We start from the raw sequence: 25,938 nt of genomic DNA, 5'->3' as shown, positions 1-25,938 counted from the left end.
TGACCCCTGGGGTAAACTTACGATCTCCCATCCACTCATCAAGATTTCTCTTGAAGAGAGTCAGTGAGGGGCTCTGTCTAATACGAACTGGGATCCTGTTCCAAAGCATGGGAAGCCTCTGGGTTATGAATCTATCCCTCCAGCATGTCCTATTCATACTTGTGCCGAGGTTTAAGTCTTTAGCTCTCGTGGTCCTGATGGATTTGGATTTTTTGAGGTGGAGCATGTCCATCAGATCCTGATTGGACATGGCCTTGTACATCAGGCAGAGATCACCTCTGAGCAGGCGGTATGCTACTGAATAGAGCTGAAGTTTCTTTAGTCTGGCAGAATAAGTCATATGTTGGAGACCCTTGATCCTTTTGGTGAGGTACTTTTGTGGTCTCTCCAGCTGTTGCAAATGCCGGGTGAGGTACATACCAAATGGGGCATTGTACTCAATCATGGGTCTGATGAGGGAGGAATATAGGGGTACAATGACATCCTTGGATCTGGATGTGAATCCCTTCATGATGAGGTGTGCAAGGTAGAATGTTTTTCTAACCACTTTGGCAACGTGGGTGTCAAATGAGAGGTCACTGTCTACTTGGGTCCCTAGGTCTCTGATTACTTTTCCCGTACTCAGTGGGTTGCTGTCTATGTGATAATTTGTGGGTACTTTGTTTTTTCCAAAAGGGATGACTATACATTTTTTGGCATTTAGTTTAAGGCCGTGACTACGGCACCAGTTGTCCGTTTCCTTTAGAATTTACTGTGTTCGTCATGTTCTTGCCTTTATCTGTTATTATGCATTTGGTCTCAGTAAGCCTCCTAAAATGTTCTTGTGTGACATGAGTTACCAATCCTTCATGTCTGTTACCTGAAGTACAGATAACAAAACTTTTGTTTTCTTGAACTCTCATGAATTAAAACTAAAGCAGGGAGATATTGAAAAACCTTTTGAATATAATGTACGTCCTCTGATACTAGAAGTACCTGGACTTTCCACAAAAACAGAGAAAAGTAGTTGCCTCAGGTACTGCAGAAATTATGTAAAAGCTTCCCTTCCACCTTGTTAATACTTAAAGCAAAAAAAATATCTGTTAAATAATCCCTTGCTAAGGAAATAGTTGTGTTCCTGTACTGGAGTTCACTGTTTAGTTATGTAACTAATTATACACTATGCACTGCAAAGCTTTTCTTAGTCATTGTTTTGTTTCAGTAGACTGTCCATCCATTTTCTGTATCTGCTTGTAGCCATTTCAGGATTGCAGGGACTGGAGACTACCCTTTCAAGCAGTAGGCATTAAGTAAATCCCAACCTTAAATCGGGCACTGTCCATTATAGGGTATGCATGCACGCACACACAAAAGCTTCTACAATAATATACCTACTTCTATAATAAGTACACTCCTCATTATTTCTTTCATTTTTGTGAACAGCTGCTATGTCCATTAATTCAATTTCCATTATTACTTCTCCTCTTTAGTCCTAGTTAATTATACCAAAGTAGACATAGTAATAAAAACATTAGTTAAGAATAGATACAAATTGTATGACAATGGTTTAATATTTATAGAATTTTTTGGCTAAAATATCTGTAAATATTAAACCATTGTCATGGGATATATGCCAATTGCTTCTTATGGACATTCAAGTGTTCCAAATCTAAGGCTTCTGAATGTTCACTGACCTTTTATATTTTTTACTTTTTAATTTCTTTAATGGTATGTTCAGGCCATTAAAGCTGAACTCCAGAAGCTGTAGACATGACATGTTTCACCCTTCTTATGGGACTTATCAGTACAGTTTAAGTGGTTAGTTTGGCATCAGCTTATTAAACAACTTGGTGTCTTCAACATTAGGTGACTGCAAATAGTCCAAATAACAATCAAACCAAAGAGTAAAAAGGTCACACAGAAAAGCCTAAAAATTAACCATAAGTAGAACATGCGCACGCACACACACACACACACACACACACACACACACACACACACACACACACACACACACACACACACACACCCCAAAGACATAAGATACACCCAAGAGCAAGCAAACACACACATGCACACAAAATTAATTCTAGTTATGCATTGTATGACAATGCTGAAATGACCAGAAGATTATTTTTTAATGTAGCTGACCACAGTTCGACAGACAGTGTGATGGGTGTCAAAACAGCTGTCAGATCACAGCAGTGTGATATCTAGTTTGACAGCTCTGTGAGTCAAGCTTTGCATTTTTGTCAGCTGGGACAGAAGCACGGCACTGTATATTTGTACTTGTCTTATTGGAGCTTTGACTTGGTGGTGGTGGGGGAGGGAGGGAGGGGGAGTTCCATGTGGAGATATGTTATGCCCCTTCCCTATGCACACATATAGATCTTGTACCATACGCAGTGGCATACACACCCACACAAACACGCACACTACACAGGAATTCTTATTTGGATTGGCAGTCTGAGAAGGATGAATTAGAGTGACTTTGTCCTAGTCATATCTTCCAATTAGAAAGAGTAGGTGCAATGTTGTGAATAGCTATGTATGCTTATAAATTTTTTACTCTGCTCTGCATGGATGTTACATAGCACAGACATCCATGAGTCTTCAAACTGCCCAACATTCTATGTAGAGCAGTACTGCAGTTTTACAGGGGCCTAATTTGCATACGCCATTGTCACACACTGCACCATTTCCATGTGGTGCCAAAACCCCCTGCTGCTGTGTAGAGCATTGCCGTGCATCGTGAACTGCAAGGCTTTTTTGTAGTATACATACTTTCTTTGACTTCTGTTTTATTGCCCTACGTTTGCACTTGTAATTCCACTTTTCTGTGGATTGCACTTAATGTTCAGAATTTCAAAAGACTCATTTTATGTAAGCTTTTCAGGGGAAAAAAAGGGCTGCCTTATGAAAATTATACCCCATTCCATTCCAGCCAGTTGCTCATATTCCATCTTATGGTTGTTATAATACTGCTTTCCAGCAAGGCAAGGGTTTGAGTTCTTTGACTTTCCTCTACTTCTGCAGTAACATCCTTTAAGTTTTTAATGTTGTCTGTTTTTATGATCTCAAAGGCTTTCTGATAATGATGATGTACAATGAGAATAACACAGCTGCTCAGTACGTACTTATATGTAATATAATTTAACGTTTTTATTTCTGCACTTTAAATAAAATTGTTCTTTTTAAGGAGCGTTACACTTGCCCTACCATGGCCTGCCATCCAAAAGAATCTGTCTTTGTGGCCCAGACTAATGGGAATTACATTGCTTTGTTTTCCACACAAAGGCCGTATAAAATGAACAGAAGGAAGAGATATGAAGGTCATAAGGTATGTTCTGTAGTATATGTTTTTCTTCTGTTGTTAAGAATATTATTATAGTTAATAACTTCAGCTTAACAACTGCAGTGACAATTCATTTCTTTGAATGTAATGTGTAGTACATTGAAGTTTTCTTTCATTTTGTTTGGAACAGGTTAGTGAATATTGACTTCATCTACAGAACACAACAGCCTAATGAAAACTTTGAAGTAACCAAATTATTTTTAGTGTGTAGAAAGACTTCAGCTGTTACAGTTCATTTGGCAGTGAATTTCTATATAGATTTGCATCAAGAGACTAGTTGGAAATTATGCTGCTCATCTTCAGATGTATACACAAAGAGACCAGGCAGTTGTACACTGCAGCAAAGTCTAAATAACTGTATTTCTAGTTCCACATCTGTGATGCATAAACGAACAGATCAAGCAATTGTAAGCTTCAGTAAGCTCCACATATCTGCAGTTCCAGCTGCATGGCCATGATGAAAGCATGTAGAGACTAGCTAGTATAGTGAGATCCATATCTGCCAGTTCTAGTTAACATCTGTAACCAAACCCCATAGATACAAAGTGTTGTTTTTGTTTTCTTCATATATCTCATCACTCTAGATGTTACTTGTGAACATTCTGCTTGGCTTTAAATAAAGCAATCTATACTTTAGTTTAGCCTCAAAATTTTCATTTAACATCTTTTGTCCCTTCTTAGTTTTAGTTGTCACTCTGGTGAAAGGTTAGTTATACACATGGAAAAAAATGGCACATTGTGCATGGCAATGCTATTGATATTGTTAATTATTTTTCTAATTATGAAAAATCTACAATTTATGTATCCTGTTTGTATATTGTGTTGTAAATTGTCCAGATTTTCTTTATTAAATGTGTATATTGTTTTGTTTCATCAGCATTATGTAATACATATTTATTTCTTGCATTTGCTTAGTAGTCTACTGTGCTTCTGGCCCACGATGTGACTGAAGTAGGTCTGGTTTTACCCATTATGCCGTTCTTAATAAATAAATGAATGAATGAATGAATGAATGTACATGTAAAGACATTGAATCCCCTACACAAAAGTCCATTACATTATGTAGGGCATTGACTGCACCCTAAGGATGCTCCTGATGGTTTGATGTTTCATATGGTGGTGTCAAGTGTCACATTTGCAGTAAGCTTGGGTCCACACATGCTTGATTTTTCACTTATAACCCACTTGACACAATGCCATGCAGCTGTTTGTTCAGCATGTAATACAAAGTTCAAATGACTGGCCTTGTGAAGTTTTGCTAATTTGACTACAGCTATTACATAATATACTCATGGGACGGGGTCTATATCACATCTTCGAAATTGTGTAAGTTTGAATGATGTAATATCGAACCCAAAAGTCCGAAACGCAAAAATAGTGAAGCCAAAGTGCATCGATTTTTTTCCCCAGGGAAAAAAAATGGTGGGCTGTTTTCGGGCTTTGCTATTTCCTCCACTGTGGTATCATCTCGGAGTTTATATATTTAAGTAGGGGGGTGTGGGGGAGAAACCCTCCACTTTAGTTTTAGTTTAAGGTTTATGCTTTTTTTTTTTTTTTGTTAGGGAACGGGAAAAAATTGCTTTTCTGTGTGTTTGTTATTGTGCGGTTTCGGACTTTTGGGTTCGATATTACATCATTTTAACTTATACAAGTTCGACAATGTGATATAGACCCCATGGGACACCCAAATGATGCAACCCTTGATATTTAGTGTGAAGCTGAGATCCATTAATTTAGGAAACAAGGGAGCTAAGAAAGGGAAGAATAGGATAGTAGTAATAGCAATTGTAGTAAAACTAGGATAGATGAGTCAGAAGAGAAGAAAATTGTGGGCATGTATGAAGAAAGAAAGACAAGATAGCTTCAATGCAAATTAGTACTGGAGGATTTCATTACAGAAGAAATTAAACTTAGGGGATAAGAAACATGGTGTGGCAGGACACATTGATGTGCATAACAAGTCAGGCTTTGTTAGGGAAGTAGCACACGTGATCATGCATATGAGACTGTGACCAAAACAGAGGTGGGACACACTGCTATGTATAACAAGTCAGGATTTCATAAGGAGTTAGTGTGATAACCACATGTGGTTGGGATTTACGAGTAACTGAACCATTAGGCATCTTAACATGAAAGCACCAAAGTTCAGAAATGCATAAGAGTGGTTTAAATCAGTTGGTTCCTGTTCTTAGAGCACTGTTGAGTATTGTATAAAATGAAGAAAAACTCCTTGTGGTATAGACCCTAAACTTTACAGATTAGCAGAACTAGCTTCTTCCCATCACCTTATAATATTTAAAATGACAACAGTCAAATCTTTATGAGTATTTAACATAGAAAACAGAGGAACTGATAGATGTTACAAAATCATAGACCCGAGGCTGAAAATGTGTTGTTATATATTTAAAGATATTAAAATGCTTTATCTTAGATATTGTCTTAAATTTATTGTTTAAAGTGTAAGATTGCACTGTTTAGGTAAAAACCAGCTTAGAAAACAGTTATAAAACTAATAAATTAACTTCTTCTTCTTCTTTCAGCTTTTCCCGGTTAGGGGTCGCCACAGCGGATCACCTGTCCACTCATGATTGGCAGTGGAGTTTTACAGTGTCGAGTTGCCAGCTCGGCGCCCAACCTTCCACAGAAGGCACACACACGCACACCTAGGGACAATTTAGAGTGTCCAATCCACCTACAGTATGCCTTTGGGATGTGGGAGGAAACTAGAGCACCCAGAGGAAATCCACGCGACCACAGGGAGGACATGCAGACTCCGCACAGAAGGCACCCCAGCCGAGGATCGAACCGGAGAACCTCTTGTTGTGAGGCGGCAACATAAAACTAATAAATTAACAAAAACTTAAAATGTAAATATTTAAAATCCTAAGAAAGAATGAAAGAGTTTCTGTTACTTGTACCATAAAAGTGTCTTCTTAACAAATGTAAACTAGGTCCCCCTGAACAAAGACTGTCTCTCATACACCCTAATCAAGGAAGGTAGATTGTTCTAAAAAACTTTGGCAAGGTAACTAAATGAAACCCTGATTCATGTCTCAGTGCGGGCCATTGGAACAGGCAACAGTACCTCATCTGATGATCCGAGCAGTAAGAAAGGTGCGTAAGAGCATAGCAACTGTCTCAGATACAGCTTGGATCACACTGGGAACAGGAATTAAGACAAAAGGACTTAAAAACACATCTGACTGCAGCTGGCAGCCAGCACAGATCACACAGTACACAAGTAATATGGCAAGTTCTAGATGTTCTAGTCAACAACTTAGCTGCAGAGTTTTGCATCTGTTGCATACTGGTCAGATCACTATTTGAAAGCCCTAGGTAAAGCACATTGCAGTAATCCAGAGCTGGTATATAGCATTTGATCCTGACTTTATTACTTATAGAGAAGCAAGATGTCATGGTGACAGATGATACTTTCGATGGTAGTCTGTCATCTGGGATAAAGCCAACATCAAGAACGTGGAATAAAATCCATGTGAATCCTCTATATTTAAGCAATATGGATTGCAGAGAAAGGTGATGCACACAAATTTTTGTCAACATCTTGTTAAGGATCAAATCCAAACATTCCTCTAAGGTTCAAAAATCTAATATGCTGTTTAGAGAGAAGAGCTATAGCTGACTATCATCAAGTCAAAATTGATCAAACTGCTTCTTCTTACCATGACCTGCCTAAGTCGTAAAATATATTTAGTGAACAAAAGTGGAGCCAGAAATGAACTCATATGTGCGTCATGTTCCTTTGAGGATAAGCCTGAAATGTTCAGACCAGTCACCACATGCTGGGTTTGTATAAAGAGATGAGAGACAATACAGTCAAAGGAATTACATGGTAACCTGCAGTGCAGCCTCGGGTGTTCAATCAGGATTCCAGGATTTACTCTGTTAGAGGATAAAAAGAGATCTAACATGGCCAGAGTGGAATAGTTGTGGTAACTTATTTTCAGTAGAAGGTCATTAACCTTTATAAAAAGATGGTCTCTGATTTAAAACTGGTCCGTAAAGGATCTAATAAGCCATTAAATATTGAGTGAGTACAGCTGAATATAGACCACCTTCTCAGTAACCTTCCCAATAAACTGGACATTTGAGACAGGGCAGTAATACTCTTAAAGACTAGTATTCAATGTTAATTGTTTGAGGATTTGGATTATCAATGCCTCTTTTAAAACAGATGGGAAAGAAGCAGACCTGAGGAAGGAGTAAATTATCAGGAATTGTTGGACCTAGCAAATCAAGCATGATCTTACTGGCCTCTAAAGGCCAGGATCTCAAACACAGAAAGTTGGATGAATCACTGAAACCATATCTAAGAGTTCATTTTAGTCCACATACACAATCAATGACAAGCATACGTCTAGATTGTTCTTTTCAGAAAAAAAACTGCAATGCCTAATCTTCAAATCCTGAGAAAAGGAGTGGTTTGTGTCCACAAAAAAAAGTATGTGGCATCCTTGCACTCAGTGGAGGAAAAAAATTTCCAAGTAATCAAGTAAGCCAGGATGCAGAGCATGTTAGACTCCAAAAAATACAGCTGGATGATAGATGCAGGAGAGATCTATTTTAAATCAAACACAGACTTTCTTCAAGAGATCTCTGAGCTCAATCTGGATAACTCCTCTCTACTGTGGTTTAAAAATTATCTGTCCCTCTGGCAACAAGCTGTTAAATGGCATAACTCTCTCTCCCCTCTTCTCCCAGTGGACAAGGTGTTCCACAAGGATCCATTCTTGGTCCCTTACTATTTTCTGTATTTACCAATACCCTCCCCTCGGCTACCCAACAAACTAATATAGTACAGTATGCTGATGACACCACCCTTATTTGCTCAGCCCCTCTCTCTACAATTACTCCAAGATAAAACCCAGGAAACCTTCACTGCTATACAAAAATGGATAAATTCCTCTGAACTCATACTAAACCCATCTAAGACCCAACTCATGATCTTCCACCCATCCAAAACTTTCACCCACACCTCACCATTCTCAATAACATCCTCCAACAATACCCTTATCACACCAGTAACTCAAGCCAAGCTACTAGGTGTAACTGTTGACCAAAACCTAAAATTCGACAAACCTATAGCACTAACAATTGCCAAAGTTCATAAAAAACTAGGTACACTCTACCGCTGCAAGAGTTTCCTTACACATGAATCCCGAATCACTATCTCTCGTACCCATCTAGTCTCCACCTTACTAACTAACCTAAATAAATCTGACCTTCTGAAACTATCTACTACAATAAAATCTAAGTTTCGTTCTCACCAGTGCCTCTCCCTAAGTCAAGTAGGATGGTTAGAACTCCCTAACCTACTAAAATACAATCAACTTCTTTTGACCCATCAACTGCTATGGCAACCAAATCAAATACCTGCCCTGTCTGGTCTGCTCACCTTCCATAGTAATGCGCGTCAACTAAGATCTTCCAATACTGCCCTACTAAATGCTACCAATTGCTTACGTAGCTCAGGCCAATCTCTTTATTCCTATGCAGTTGCTAAGGCCTGGAACTCTCTACCCCCTGACATTAGATGTCTAAATAATAAACCTACTTTCAAATCCTTACTAAAAGATCTCATATGCAAAACTTGGATATGTTCCTGTACAGAACCAGATTAATTTCACCTGTTCCTGACTTTCAACATCCCTAGATCACAGGTGTACTGTGTAGTTTCACTTAGAGCATAGTACTGTGAACCAGGTGTTTAGGCCTCCTTTATAGTTATGATTTCTAGTTTATGACCCTGTTTGACTATGGAAACTTCTTTTTGAATTTATGTTCAAGCAATTGTATATTTGTTATATAATATCTTGTTTAATTGTTTCTCAATATTCTTTTTTTTTCAATAGTCATTTCTTTATTATTTTTTCAATTTGTTCATACAAACATTTGACCGAGGTATACACAGTTAATTGCAAACAATACTACTAACAACAATCCTACAACATATGTACACTATATACATGAATGCTTCCATTTTTAAACTAAAAAGAACATCTGAAGAGTCTTATCAATAGGTATTATATCTTATAATAATTTAATTTCTGTTAAAGTTTGACTTTATAGTATTTATATCCAATGGTTATCCTGGGTTCCGTACATTAAGCCAATATAATGTTGAAAATTTGTTCCCAGATCTTCAGATTATTTCTATGTTTGGTATGTTCATTGATTAGTAATTTGTGGGCTAGTATGTGTTTTATCATTAAAATCTTAAAGTTGTCCCATGAAGTTTGTGATGGATTCAACCAATTATTTGCTATATAGAGTTTCATTAACAAAAAGATATTCATAAGTATGGTCATTTGGGATCTAGATAGATTATTTGGGGGGATATGTAATATAGTAAATTCCCAGGAAAGCGTTGAAGTTTGATAACCCACCTTCTGCAGTTGTAGTTTTAAAGAATTCCATAGTTTGTATATACATTTACAGCTCCAGAACATATGAAGGAGATCAGCAGTTTCATCTTTACAGTATGGGCATTTAGGAGAATTTTTAGGGTTAAATTTATGCAAGCTAAGATGCGTATAGTAAGCATTATTAAGTATCATAAGTTGAGTAAATGTTAACTTTTGGAGGGAAATTGATTTTATTGTTAAATTGATTGCTTTTACTATTTTCAATCAATGGTATTTTTTCTTTCCAATAATTTGACATAAGGACTTGATCATGATAATTAAAATATTTTATTAGTTTATATGCAGATGTTATACAATTATTTTCTTGTAGGAGGGCTTGCCATAAATTTGTACATTTCGTTAAGTCCTCATCATTAATTTTTTAAATCTTTAAAGTAACTTATAGATAAATCTTTGATCTGTCTCAATATTATTAAATATGATTTGGGAAGGTTCAGTTCCTGTCTTAATTCATGAGCCGAATATTTCAAATAAGGGTATATATCCCATAACGTTAAATTTATAATAAGTGGAAAATTTTTTAGGTCTATTAATTGATTATTAATTCTCAGGTTTGGATTCCTGTGAAAAGGTTGTAAGATCATCAAGTGTTGGATAATATTTAATGAACTGAAGAGATTTTGTAATAATGTTATATATATTTTAGTATGCTCCATTAGAGCAAATGATTTAAACGTATCTTTTCTTAGGAAAGGTAATGATTTAGGATTAATTCTCAGACTCTCGACATGTTTGTAATTCAATCTTATCCAGTTAGGGGACCAATTATTACTATGTGTATCATAATTAGCAATTCTTAAAATTCTATTGGCATTTATTATTAAGTAATATTTTTCAAAATTGGGTAATTCTAACGCCCCTCTGTCTTTTGGGGTCATCAATTTGTCATATAAAATTCTAGTTTTCCTTGGTTCCCATATAAATTTAGCAGATTCCGTGTGAATTTGTTTAAAGAACTTCTTTGGGATAAGAACCTGAGTAGATCTGAAGATATATAATAACCTAGGTAATACGTTCATTTTAATAATTGAGACCCTTGCTAGTGGTGGTAATTTCAATTTATTCCATCTCTTTAGGTCAGATAGAATGTGATCCCAAGTTAATTTAACATTATTAATATAAAAGTCCTTATTATCAGTGGAAAATGTAATACCTAAATATTTAATCTTTTCTTCAGATTTTACTTGCCCTACCAATGGTAAAAGCGAATAGGGTTTCGGAGTTTTTAAAGGAAATAACTTGTTTTTTTTTTTAGGTTTATTTTGTAATTAAATATTACTGCAAAGTCTTCAACGGCTGTTAATATTTTCTTGGTATCTGCAACTGGTGTTGTACAATATATATTAAGATCATCTGCAAAAGCTGCCATAGAAATCTTGGTACCATAGAGTATTGGGGCATTGTGATATAGATTTTGTTTAATATGTAAAAATAAAGGTTCTAAATATAAATTAAATAATAAAGGGGATAGAGGACAGCCTTGCCTGGTTCCATTTTTTAATTTGTATTCTTTTGGAGAAACTCTTGTTGATATATAAGGTTGCATAGGGATTATTGTATACTATTTGTAATGTCCTGATGAGTTCTTGCGGTATATTAAAATATGAAATAGAAATTTTATGTTCACTCAATCAAAGGCTTTTTGTGCATCAATAATAACTGCATACAAATGTAGGTTCTTTTGATTGGCATAAGAAATTAATGTATGAAGAGTTAAAGTATTGTCACTAGTGTGCCTAGAAGTTAAAAAACCCATTTGTTCATTTGAAATTATTAAATTCATTATTTTCTTCAGTCTATTAGCTAAAATAGTAGTCATAATTTTAGTATCAATATTTAAGAGTGAAATGGGTCTATAATTATCCGGGTTTTGGTGATCCGAATTTTCCTTAAGTATTAAAATTATTTTGGATGCATTGAAGTGAATGTCATTAATTTTATTGTTAATTATATGATAGTATTTTAACAATCATACTACAGAATGTTTTGTAAAACTCTGGAGTAAGACCATCAGGGCCCGGCGCTTTGTGGGATTTCAACTTTTTAATTGTTGTTGTTATTTCTTCAGTGGAACTTGGTTTAATTAAATCTTTTTGCAAATTATCATCTAATTTCGGAAAATTAATTTTTTGTATAAAATCATTGTTAGTCTCATTTGTACGTGACTCATCTAGCTCACCATAAATTTGAGAGTATATCAGTTCAAAGGTATTGATAATATCTTCAGATTTCGTATATATTTTGTCCTTGTAGTGTATTTCCGGAATTTGAGAGGGTGATTTGGAATGGTTAATAATTCTTGCTAAAGCCCTTGATGAAGTTTGAATATGATTAGCATACCTTGCAAGCATTTTGGTTTCATGAAATGCTAACCTATTATTCTGGCTCAAGAAAAGATCTTTCTGACATTTGAATAATTCCGTTTCTGTTTGTGTGTTATGATTTTGCCTTAATTCCTGATCTAGCAATTTAATTTTAGCCTCTAAGATTTGTTCTTCTCTAAGATGAATTTTTTTTATAATAAGAGGCTTTTTGAAGAAAACCCCCCCTTGCTTACGCTTTAGTTGCCGCCCATTCAATATCAGGTATATGTTGTTGTTTGACTAATCTAACCAGTAAGGAATTTAGAATGTCTTGAATTTCCTGGATTATTTCTTTTTTATTTAACAAGTTTGGATTTAAGGACCAATTATATCCTCTGTGTATTCGACTGTTTCTAAGGTCTTTGGCAAAGCTTAAAGAAATTTTAGAATGATCTGATAGATAGCGAGCATGTATAGATATTACGGGATCAAAATTAATCAGTGTTTCCGAAATTAGAAAAAAGTCTATTCTAGACCACATTTTGTGACAAGTTGAGTAAAATGTAAAACTATTTGTGTTAAGAAGATTGTTTACGTATTTAAAGGGATCATATAATTTAAAGTCATACTTGAGTTCACTTAATGCTGATAGTTTCTCAGTATTCTAACCATTGTATGCTGCATCATTTGTAAAACTCTGATTTTACTCTTTTTATATGTTCCATGCTGTTTGTACAAAATATCTGTATTTATATAATTTTTTATTATTTTTTTTTATAATTTTTTACTATGTATCTGGAGCTTTTCTGTCTAGGCCTCTGCTGAAAATGGTTACCTTGTGTTCAGTTAGACTAACCTGGTAAACAAATGGAAAATAAATAGATAAAATCTGTCCTGATCAAGCTTATTCTCGAGAAGACGTGATCCACCCCATCTTTGTTCCAGACTCCCCTGTAGTTTACATGTTCTTCTTCTTTCGGCTTTTCCCGGTCAGGGGTCGCCACAGTAGATCATCTGTCTGCTCATGATTGGCAGTGGAGTTTTATGATGTCGAGTTGCCAGCCCAGCGCCCAGCCTTCCACAGAAGGCACACACACACTCACACTCACACCTAGGGCCAATTTAGAGTGTCCAGTCCAACTACTGCATGTCTTTGGGATGTGGGAGGAATCCGGAGCACTCGGAGGAAACCCACGTGACCACAGGGAGGACATGTAGACTCTGCACAGAAGGCACCCCATTCGAGAATCAAACCGGAGAACCTCTTGCTGTGAGGTGGCAACGCTAACCGCTGCACCACCGTGGCCACCCTCTCCCCCCTGTAGTTTACATACAGGGGAGTTTACATATTAATCTCAATTCATGGTCAGACCATGGATCACATTGTGTTGTAGTCATAGGAAGTACACTCACTAGGGTGGCCTGATCCAAAATGCCCATAAATGTATTGTTATGTGACATCACTAGTGCATCAAGATTGTCAGTACGCATTCTGTCTTGCAGTTGGTGAAAGACTGGGCTGATGATGCTCAAATTCTTAACTCACAGGCCCCTCAAAGTGACCAGCTGCTAATAAGGAGGCTGAGTTAGGGATAGTCTGTTCCTGAAATGATCCAGTTTATAATCTGATCCTAAAATGACCTAGATAATGGTCTGACCAGGAAATAAGCTCCACAAACAAGTTGATTGGTGTTAAGATCAAGCTGGAATATTAAGTCAAAATGAATGTTCAAACGTATGAGTTGCAGTGGACTCTGAGTGAAGTTGAAGCTTTCTAACAACCATTAAAACTCCATGACCAGATCACAGGTCTTGTCATTGAGCCAGGCATTAAACATCCCTTTAACCACCAAGGGAATTCATGAACTACTTTAGTGAGAAAACATGAGAATCCTGCAGAAATGCACCCAGGTATTTTGGTGGACACTGAGGGATCTGCACTTCACCACTACACTCAGGACACTTTCCAAACAGATAGTTCTCCCAGCCTTTTATCCTTATTGGCTCACTGAATACCACACAGCCATATCCAATGACATTCCCGTGAAAAGGACTGTGTATAACATGGTGAACTGGTGGGATACAAAACTTAATGCAAGGTTCCTAGACATCTTTCCAGGGAGAATGGATCTTTTCTCTTGGTTGAAAATAACTGCCGGATACCTGATGGACCTTCACAAGCAAAGGAGAATCCTTGTCACCATGACATTTCATCTACTTAAGTCTAACCCCAACAAAGCTTCAAAAATCTGGACCATCAAGAATGATCTCCTGATTTCAGATCATGACTCTTCACTGCTGCAAGGCAACTAGACAACAGTAAATAAGGGAGACAAAGGGATCAGCTAGCAAAGTGTCTAAAAGGCAAAGAGCCAAAATGAGGTTCCTGGAGTAGAAGAGAGCCTCACAGGAAAGTAATTGACTTCTGCCTGTTAGTTAGGTAACCTACACTAATGATTAAATAATAGGTAAGTAAAGTTGTCAACAAACAGTAAAATATATAAAAATAAAATACAGAGCAGTTGTAAAAAGCAAATAGAAAAACCTGATAATATAGGTCTTAATTACAGTTTGCTAGAAACAGCAATGAGAGACGCAACCCAAATTGCTGACCCTGCCCTACAGTCATTAAATATCCATTACCATCGGAGAGAAAAAACAAGATGGAAAAAGCAAACATATAAATAATGTAATTGTATTTCAAAACTGAACTTGTAAAAGTCCAAAAACATAGTAGTGCTATGGATACTTGTCAGAAGTTGAAAAAAAAAACCTGTATAGACACTTAGAAAATAAATAATATTTTCTCCAAAGTTATCCATATAGGAAGCACTTTTTTCAGATAACAGAAACTCCATTGAGATAATGTGACAGCAGTACCAGCTGCAAGATAAACAGTTTAAGAAAAAGCAGTCAGTAAAAACTCCAAGAAAGGCCCAGCTAAGCCACAGTCTTTACCAAATAATAACTTAAAACTCCTGTAGTAGAGGCGCCATGGGAGATTAAATGGGTAATAGATAAGTGCAGCTAAGACAGCATTAAATGAAATAAATTGTGGCCCCAATTCCAAAAGACTTGCTGTTATTGTAAGTGACCACTTAGCACTGAGAGCAGGCATTTTGGAATCTGGTCCCCATAGTAAACTTGTTTATAGATAGGCCTTACACCAAACTAAGTGACTTACACTGAGAGCAAGTGTTTTGAAATCAGGACAGACTTACGAGAGCAACTCTTTTTGGAAACTGACACTATAATCCACCTGAGGAGGGCAGAGATATAAAAAGTTGGAATCCTTTCCCATAAAATATTTGCTATGATTCTGTAAAGTATGATAATGGACATAAACTGAGAAGAAGCTTCAAAATAGTGTCAGCCTAGGAAAAGGGCAAAATCCACAAGTTCATTTTACACTTTTAAAGAGGGCACAGTTACAGCACGTCTTACTCTAAGACCCTGTACCCGATGCAAACTCTAATGTTCCCTTCTCCTTTAACTCAAAGGAAGTGCCTGGGCATTCTGCTGACAATAATGTTATTGTAAACATAAAAGCTGAAGTTATCTTACTGAGGCTTGAAAATCTCCAGAAATGGGGAAGCATATAACTGCTAACCTAAATATTATGATCTAGCAACAAGTTTAAGGATATACATATTATGATCTGATCTGATGCCAAGTATCACACTTCACCCAGGTGGTCATGAATTCTTGCATGCAAAACCTGTACCTGTACCACTGTTATAATAAAGCAACCCTCTCGAACACTACATTACAGTTTCCCTTATCATAGATTTATATGCAGAAAGTTAAGTGAATTAACTGGTCACTTAAATAATTTGGAGTCATGATTGCAGGACATGTAGTGAATTAAATGGACATATGCAGTATCATGATCTAGTTTTAGATACAGGGAGACGATCTTTCTGCAGACTAATAGAGGTGTGTGTGCATATTGTATCTAAGGCCTACCAAATGATAGTAACAGGTACTGGTAAATATAGTACAAAAATAATAAGTGGAGTGGTATAAACTCCCTCAGAGGTAGTTAGATTTGTGCCAGTTGTAGTAGAGGATGTAGCGGGGATTCATGGGACTGATGTATAATGCTCAAAGAGCCCATACTGGACATTGTCCTCACACTCCAGACAGAGCAGTAGGAAAAGGAAGCAGAGGAGTATATATATTATACAAACTAAGAAATCCAGTCATTTATCAGAAGGGCATATGTCTACCTTCAGCATTAAGCCTGAACAGTCCCACACAGATACTGTTCACCATGAAATGTATATGAAAAAAAAATGGGGTGAGAATCTAGCTGCTTGAGAGGCTAAAAGGCAGAGGAAGCCTGCCACTTGCATATCTGCTGGAACTGTCAACTAATTATGAGGAAAGGTAACTCTAGAGCTATCCCAAATACAAATAAATGAATGGAGATATTCCTTTTGTATGCCTCTGCTATGTTTCACACAAAACAATGAAAGCAGATATTTCTCTAGTAACCCACCCATTGCCTGATATAAAAGAAAAAGCACAGTGTATAGAACAAGTTGCAAGGAAGAGGTTATTGTGGAAAGCACCAGAGTGGGAAAGAGATGTCTGGATTACATCACATGGAGAATTACCTACTTAGGGGCATAGGAACGGGAGACGAAGCTTAAAAAAAAGTTGAATATGGCTTACTGTCATAACATTGCAGTTTGTTTTACGTTATACCCATCCTTCAGCTGACAGCATTTGCAATTGTACATCTCATCAGGTAAAAGCTTCAACCAGATGAAACAGGTTAGTCAAAGCAGTAGAAAGATAAGCCAAAAACAACAAATACAAATTTCATGAGGTAAGCTCATCCTGCACCCCCAAACTATCCTACCGATGCATACTAACTGGTCACTAGTTCTGGACCAGAGAGTTCTTAAGCAGTGCATAGCAGAACTACTAAGTTGATTGAATTGAGCAGTTGTCAGTTAGTAAAACACAGCTCAGCCCTTAAGGACTCGGATCTTGTAGCCATCCTGAACAGAGAGTTTGCCCTCTCTTTGGCAGCTCATCTTTTAGGGAATGTTAACAAGTTTCCCCCCTGGAAGAGATAATTCCTGAGCCACAGATGAATTGAAAAACATTATTCAGTGCAGAAAGTTACGGAGCTGCAGCATTTAATAATTCACTTCCATTATTTGCTACTCAGAACCTTTGCCTGACCGCCACCCCTTGTTAATGCTTTACTCTCAGTACCTACGTGTAGCTGCAGTGTCATTCTTCCTTCCATTCTTTCAGTATGACATTGCCTGCCATCCTGTTTTTAAGACCTCTGTTAAAACTAAATACCATCGCACTGCTCTTCACTCTGTCTTGTCCTGATCTTTGGCGGCAGCAAGGGTGATTCTCACTATTTCTTACTTAAAATTCTTCATGCAAAACGTTATCCTGTAGTAGTCCCCCTCCTAATCTTAGTTGGCAGCAAAACTAACTTTCCCCAGTTCCACTTACTTTCTTTTTTCTTTTCATATAACTTTCCCTTTTTCTTCCTTTTACTATTCAGCCTTTGGTGGAAGCAAAGGTTCATTCTTCTCACTTCCACCCCTTCCCAACTCTTAATCCTTACAGTTCAACCTCATTAATGTTTGTTTACAGGAAAGGCTGCCCCCATTTTGTCTCCCCTTTACTTTATAAATGAACAAAGGACATTCTGCAGCAGATATTGCTGTCGGTCATTATGTCAGTATATTGTGCCAGTAAACTCTTTTGTAGTGCATTCTTTTCATGCTCCTCACCAGCACCTTCTCACCTGCCTTTGGTGTATGCAAAGGCTCCTTCCTTCCATTTTATCTTCTGCTCTCTTCCCACTAATGCTATTAGCCAACCTGCTGTGCCTCGTCTGTCAGCATCCCCTGGTAGATTTTCTCCTTCAGCTGTACACCATGCCCCTTCCCCCATTCTTAATCTCACCCTTGTCCTGCATGATCTATGTTTTAACTCTGTTGCCTGAGACTTCACTCATCCCATATGTCAAACTGCCACCATTCATCCCGTCAACCATTCGCTGATCTCTATCTGTCTCCTTCCCCATCCTTAACGTCTTCCTAATTCTTTTCTCCTCCTCTAGAAAATCCAACTATTGCTAAAATGTTAAGTGTTGCCACAGTCACCTCACCCACTCTACTCTTTTTTGTCACCTTCTTCTTTCTGTTGACACTGAACTTAACTCTGTCTTCATTATCAAGTATCCCCATATCCCTTCAGTGCTCCCCTTACTCTTGTCCCTCATCTTCTCCTTCTGTCAAAGGTAGTATAAAATATAAAATTAGTATAAAATTTGGTCTCCTCAGTATTGCAGTATCATACCTCCCAAACTGCAAACTTTGAAAAGAGGTACAAAGGCTCTTGAAAGTTAGGTACATCCTGTCAAAAGTATGGGCATTTAATTTGAATAACATTTTAATACCAAATAGCACATAACTCTTTCTGCTTCCAGTGGGGAATATGGGATACTACTCAGAAGCACATGTTTATAAAACAGAGAGTGACAAAATGATGGAAAAATATAAGCACATTACAGATTTTTCATATTTGACTGATAGATTTTAATGAACTATATTGCAAAATTCGTAACCTTGGCCATCTTACACTGACAGATTCCTGGATTAAAGCAATTCCCATTATTTAAATTCTACTTTCCCCATGCTACATGTCTCTGCTTTGATCACCTCGATCTTTGTACAGGAGGTAGGTGCTTATTTCTGCATAAAGAACACCTCACCTTCAAGTTTCATCATCCATTATAAACAAATGCAGCCCTATCTGGTTCACTGTTGATTTTTCTAACCCTCTCTTTTTACTTCTATCCCTCTCTCTCTTTTTCCCCATAGCACTGTAAGATTCTCTGTCACCCCCCTTCCACCATCTCTGCCTCTGAGTCCATACTCAGACATCCCTCCCCTCGCCACTGCTAGACTCTCTGTTGCCAGATGTTTATCCCTTCCCACTTCAGTCACTGTTTTTGAGTCCTTTCTCTAAGACACCTCTGTGCACATTGTGAATAAGGCTAATACTTTAATCTTTGGTGAATTTGGTACTAATTACCCAGCTAGATTCAACCAAGGAGTAAAAGACTCTATGGCTGATTTTAGCCTTTCCCAAATTGTCCAAGATATAATTAGGCCTAATTTTACCTCCTTTAATCCTTGTTAGACTGCATCCTTACCAAAAATCGAAACAGAATACATTCTTAGAAGGTCTTACCCCTAACATCAGTGGTGTCCTATTCTCTTCCAGTGGTTTAATAGATGGTGTGAAACCCCACTCATTCCTTACGTTATCAGGAGCAAGTCATCTACCCAGATATACTTTCTTAACAGTTATTTTTTTCAGTCAACTGAATCCCCTTCTCCACCTCCCCCCAAAAATACTACTAGCCATTTTTTGATTATCTTTTTACCCTAAAACACTTTTTGAAAGTCTTAAAGCTAAGGAAGAGGCATAGAGATTCCTTTGGATTTTCAGTTTTACAGTTTATGAAAGCCTAGGCATCCTAAAACAAACAAAAAGTTTATAAGCAAAAAGTAACATATTATAGACCTAAGCAGTCTAATGTCATAGTTAACCCTAGACACCTTTAAAAGGAAGTTAGTCCTATAATGCACAACAGAAATCTTGCCCAGTCATTCACGTTAACCTCCATCACTCCTAACAATTTCAAAACTGCATTTTTAAGTCCCAACCCCAGGCCTTGTTTCTTCCTGCTGTCACTCAAACCCTGACAAATTCACACCCCCCCCCATTCTGCCTTAAGAAAATTTTCATAAAACAAACTTCTAAACTCTTTAATGAACTTTGCAGCTTTGGCCAGTAAGATTCAGAATAGTTTTACATAGCCTAGTCCATTAAATTCTGTAAAGATTGAATTTGTCACCCAATCTGATGTCTGTTTAGCCAATATGTCTTTCATGACTATTTCCCCAAGGGACAGCCACATTTGCAAAGACCTGCACTGGTGTTCCAACCAAAAGAGAAAAACCAGGAAGGGAGGCGGTAGTCAATTAAGGAAACAACTGGATATAGAATTCTGTAAGTCCAGGGCTCTATAAAGAAGGGATGTTGTATGAGATGGGCGGGGAAGTCATTGGAAAGCTTTAATCTTTATAATTATTTTATTTTAATCTTCTCAATGACTTGCTGTCCACTTTTTGTCCATTCTCAGACTGTTATAAGATGGATGTACATTTTGTTGACTGTGTTATTCCCACTAGGCCTGTACTGCATTTTCAGGGGAAATTTGTGGTGGTATGCATACTGACTGGGGAACTCTAGCTAGGGCACTGGGCAAATTCCATTCAACAAGAAAATGATGGAACATTTTCTTTCTTTGGAAATGCTTGGAGAAGGTAGAGTGTGAGGAAAAGACATTATAGGTATAGAAATGTGTGGCTGGTCAGATTTCTTATGGAAATGTTTGGCAAACTACTGCCATTTATGGCAGAAAGTATAAATATTATTTGTAAGATATGGATGCATGCAGAAAAAAAGTGATTATTCACTCATTTAAAGAATGGAAGCAATTAAACAATTGGGAGAGAATAGCATACATATTTGGATAGGATTGCCTCAGTGATATTAATAGTGATAAGATATTTCATGTTATGTATGCTAATGTAACAAGGGAAAGGAAGAAAACATAAATAAAATCTTAGTTATAAGTTTATCTTTTTATGAAATGAAAGATATGCCCAGTTATATAAAGAACAGCAGAATATGTAAATATGAAGAAGTAATAAAGAACCCGTGCACTTTTCAGTAATTGCTGTGGGATCTATTATTTTCAAATGACCTACCACCAGCTTAAGCAGACAGGGCATCAGTTTAACATGTCATCAAAAAGACTACCCCCTCCCCATGCTGCACTTCAATAGTAATGTTGGAAAATTAATACAAATGCCTGGTATGAAAACAGAACCTGCAGTTTTGATTTTCCAGTATCAAAAGCAAGTGTACTATTTCTTAAGCCACTGACACTGACTTGATCTCTCTAGGAAAATTGTAATATAATGTAACCACACACTAGAAGTTTCAGAAACAACTGTCAATTCTACTATATTCTTTAACTAATCAAGGTTAACATTTGGATAATCACCTAAACTTTATACAAAAAACAGGATAACATGAAATTGTCCCGCAGTTGTTATGCTTGCCACAAATACAGACTGAAGAGAATGTCAGCGTATGCAGAAAGCATTTTAAACGCTGAATACATTGCGTTGGTTAAAATTCCGAGATCATACAGACTACCATAAAACCGATGGGCAGTCTTGCCTTCTTTGTAATGAATTGGATCACATACCACTGCAGTAACATTTACACATGTATTTTTTTTGAGTATGCTAGTAACAACAATTTAAAACAACTGGTTAAATCTATGACAAGGTGATCTGATATATATTGCACATTCTGCTAGCAAATAAGGAGGAAATCGATAAAATAGTATTACTTTCCCAAATAAAACATCAGGGCATGGCTGTATAGTAGCAAATGCTGACACAGTAGAAAATTTAAGCTCCAAGTTGTGCACAGAAAATTCAGTTTTTCTAAACTGTATCAAATTAGAATGCAGCTTTAAAAGTGGAATTGGAGATATATCTTTACTAAAATACTTTTTTTTTAAATGTGCTGTGATATGTTTTCAGTAAAATTCATGTCTTAAAATACATGTAAGTGTTATTTGTAATATCTAATGAGTGTAGCAAAATACACACACACACACACACACACACACACACACACACACATGCACTCAGTGAATGCAAATGTTTCCATTTTTCTGCTCACACAGTCCCAGTTTACTCTATTTAATGCTTCCTCCACATCAAGACCCACTAACAACACTGGTACCTTCCCTCCTTTTAATTACTATTAAATAAAATCTTCCAAATCGTTATCTTTATCAATTTCTTCCCTCCTAACTTCCACAAAAATACTATCTGTTCCTGGAGACTTTCTGAAGATTGATTATATACCACTGCTTTTATCTCATTGTGATGACCCCATTAAACCCAGGGCAGTAACTAAGGAACCTCTATCCTCACCACTCTGTCCAGTAAGGGAGTGTCACTGAAAGCAGGGATAGAAATACACAATTTTCCCTAAGAGTACACCAGGAGCAGGCTCCAAACTTGGAACCGGACTATAAGCTTCACTCCAAGTCCACAGATGAGTCTTCACACTAACCACTGCATAGCACTGTGTCCCAGTTCTAGGTATTTGATACACTCACTGTTAAATATTTGATATTCACACATACAAACACTCTGGAAAGACTGGCACAGATTTACCTGATATGTCCTGTTACCCAGATTGCAAGGTAACGGCTGCCCCCAGTCAAATACCACAATACCTTTCAAAAGGGTGTTCAGTTATATTGGGTAAAATAAATATTGATATGAAGGGTAGCATGTAATCCAAGCAATAAGGCTTTTTGGAGTGGCACTGGTGTTATCACAATAAGAATAATCACTGTCAGGTTATTAAAAGTACTTTCTAAATAACCAACCACAGTAAAAAGTAGTAAAATATCCCCAGCAACTGTAATACAAACTCCTGCTATTTCTGCTGAACAGCTCTGGAAAACTCTGAGTGATAAATACTGATCTGGAAAAAAACAGTTGACTACTGAACAACAACTGAACATTGACTCAGAACCTGCTTTTATAGCAGAATTTTTCTTTTAAAGTCACAGAAAGCTGTTATGAGAATTCTACTGTATCAGTTCAGACTATAAAAAGTAAAACAGCTGCTGTTGAGATTCTGTTCTTTTCAGCTCTGGCACACAATGATATCGCATCTAGGTTAGCTGACTGGCATAAGCGACATTCAGAATGTTTTTTTTAAAACATGTACATTTGGTCAGCCAAAAGAACATTGTTTGAATCAAACACCTAATATAAATCGAAATATTAATCAAAAAACAAAGTTATCTACAAAATTATAACTAGTCATGCTGGCATATATAATACAGAGTAATTTACAATTATTTACAAATATTTACAAAACTTCATCCAGTCATGCTAGCACAGATAATAATATTTAATATACTCACCCCCCCCCCTTAAAGACTCAAGCTGGATTTTCAAGTTTGACTGGAAAATTGGCGCCTGAAAAAAATGGGGCTGTCTGATAATGTATCAACCAATACCCAGTCTTGAGAATCTTTCTGCTTGGCATTGCTGAAATCTGGACTGGCTATTGCAGGGTGTCCTCCCAAAACCTCTTTAAGCGTCTGAATGCCTGCTTACAATCTATGGTCCACACTACTTTATTTGGCTTATTTTTCTTTATTAGGTTAGTAAGGGGTACCACTATTGTAATATACTTAGGCACAAATTTCCTATAGTACCCTGCTGTCCCTAGGAATGCTGTCACCTGCTTTTTGGTAACAGGGACAGCCCACACTGGAAAAGCTTCAACTTTGGCAGGTTCTGGCCTAATCTTACCTCTCCCTACTCTATGTCCTAGGTAGGAGACCTCTGCCATACCCATCTGACAATTACTAGGCTTAATGGTCAACCCTGCCCTTTTTAATCTACCCAAAACCTCCCTGATATGTTGAAGGTGCCGTTGCCAGGAATGACTGTAAATAGCAGTATCATCCAAATAAGTGCGAGCATAATCTCCTGCTTCTACTAAGATATGATCTGTTAACCTATGGAAGGTTGCTGGGGCATTCTTCATCCCAAAGGGCATCCTTGTAAACTCATATAATCCAAAAGGTGTTACAAAAGCTGACCTTTCTCAAGTAATGGGAGTCAAGGGCACCTGCCAGTATCCCTTGGTCAGATGCTTAACCCCACCCAGCTGTTCTAAAGCTTCATCTGTTCTAGGCATGGGGTACACATCTGACTCTTTATAACTGTTTAACTTTCTGTAGTCTACACAGAATCTTACACTACCATCTTTCTTTGGTACCAGTACTACTGGGGAAGCCCAAGGACTACTGGACTCCTGGATTACCCCCAGCTGTAACATCTCCTTTATCTCCTCCTTCAAAGTCTGTTTGACTCGCTCAGGCACCCTATAAGGAGTTGCTTGATAGGCCTTTGGGGTCCTGTATCCACATGGTGGTGCACTAGGTGAGTACACCCAGGTTTCCTGGTGAATATTCCTATAACACTGCTTGTATTTCTTTAATCTGAATAGGGGATAGCTGCTAAGATATTCCTTCCTCTCCCACAGAAATGTCAGTCCGAGCCTCACTGAGAAGATCAGTCACCAGATCCCTCTCAGACTCCTCCTGTCATCCGCTGTGAATACTCAGCACCAGGTCATCCCTATCGTGATAAGAGTTCATTATGCTAACATGGTACAACTTATGTCCCTACCTCTTGCCTATCTTTTGGCATTGCTGACAGTTCCTGCAGTATTGTATTACTTCTTTTGCAATCCCAGGCCAATAAAAATTCTGCATAATACATCTTCTGATATGCTGTATGCCCACATGACCTGCAAAAGGAATGTGATGGGCTATGGCTAAAGGTGCCAGATGGTAGGCTATGGGCACTACAACTGCCGTATTACCTCACCCTCTAGCCTTCCTTCAGGGGTCCACTCCCTGTACAGTTACCCCTTTGTTATTGACATGGCTAGAGGTGCCAGGGGGTAAGCTCTGGGCTCTACCAACTGCCATATTACATCACCCTCTAGCCCTCCTTCAGATGTTGACTCTCCTTTCTAGCATACAGACTCTCCTTTTTCTTGAGCATCAGGTTCCTCCTTAGCTACCTCCCTCAAGCCTCGTAATATAGGGTCCATAAGTTGAGCCTGTCTCAACTCTGCTTTGTGACCCTGCCCAGCTTCCCTTCTACAGGAAGCCCAGTGCTCTTGGTCAGCGGTGCCTCACTGTCAGTCTGGATACCACCACTCACTTCTGTCCTTGCAGTCATCATGTCCACAGGAACACTCTACCAGCAGCTGTGGTTCACCTTCAGGCTCACTGCTACAAGATAGCTCCTTCCCTGAAGTAACCACATCACCAGCCCCAACTTCAGGCACAGGATCTTTCTGGGTCTCGCCCAGGCTACCAGACCTACATGTCTGTCTACAGGCTGCATGAGCACAAGGTACTACACTATCAAAATTATTCCCTGTTAAGATATCTACAGGGATATCCTTGAACACACCTACTTGCTTGTTCCCATTTCCACCCTCCAAGTAAAGATGAACCCCGGCCAAAGATATTTCGAATAGGGTCCCACCCAAAGCTCTGACTGGTGTGGACTGCCAAAGCAAGTACTGCTCCTCCTTAACCACTGCAGGCCTCACTATGGTTATATCAGAAGCTGTGTCTCTCATAGTAGTGATTCATCTTCCATCCACTAAGATACGATATAAATTTTGGTGATAATTTGGCACCTCTTTTGTTTCCAGACAACTTATGACTGGCATTCTATCATTCCTACTGCTGGCGCCCTCACCTTTTGTTTCTCACCTTGCTTCAGTGATTACATTTGAATCATCTACAATCCCTGATCCTGACCGTGTGCTTAAACTAGTGGTTCCCCCTGTTACTAGTGAACTCTGACTGAGTGGTTTAGGCTGCCCCAATAGGTTCCCTTATGTTCATGTGCAGCACTGGGTATCCCTTTCTTATGCAGTGGTACCCTGCTTGCCAAGTAAAGATCCCCTTTTCTCCCCAGTTTGAGTCTCCTTAACTTCAAATGAATTTTTAAGTCCTCTGAGGAAAAGCTAAACTGTCTTGTCTCAGAAGGCTGCTTATCCTCAATGCCAAACTGGATATCCTCCAAGCTGATGGTCTGCTCTGCGGCTGCAACTAAGTCTGAGATCACTGCTTCCTTAGTCAGGTTGGCATGCACCAGTC

The 25,938-nt window shown here is 37.9% G+C and overlaps 1 protein-coding gene across 1 annotated transcript in view; it reads left to right on the top strand.

The window, feature by feature from the left end:
• The window catches only part of WDR25 (WD repeat domain 25), a 1,080,771-nt gene that overhangs the window by 1,023,822 nt on the left and 31,011 nt on the right, over positions 1-25,938 (top strand). The window contains exon 6 of the mRNA XM_044074562.1: positions 3,179-3,319. Within this exon, the coding sequence (XP_043930497.1) occupies positions 3,179-3,319 (141 nt within the window). The remainder of the gene's footprint in view (positions 1-3,178; positions 3,320-25,938) is intronic.

The sequence above is a fragment of the Protopterus annectens genome, chromosome 6.part0 (genome assembly GCF_019279795.1).
Source record: "Protopterus annectens isolate FY-2018-M chromosome 6.part0, PAN1.0, whole genome shotgun sequence".
In the NCBI taxonomy this organism is placed as follows: domain Eukaryota; kingdom Metazoa; phylum Chordata; order Ceratodontiformes; family Protopteridae; genus Protopterus; species Protopterus annectens.
This window is presented reverse-complemented; position numbering and strand designations above follow the sequence as displayed.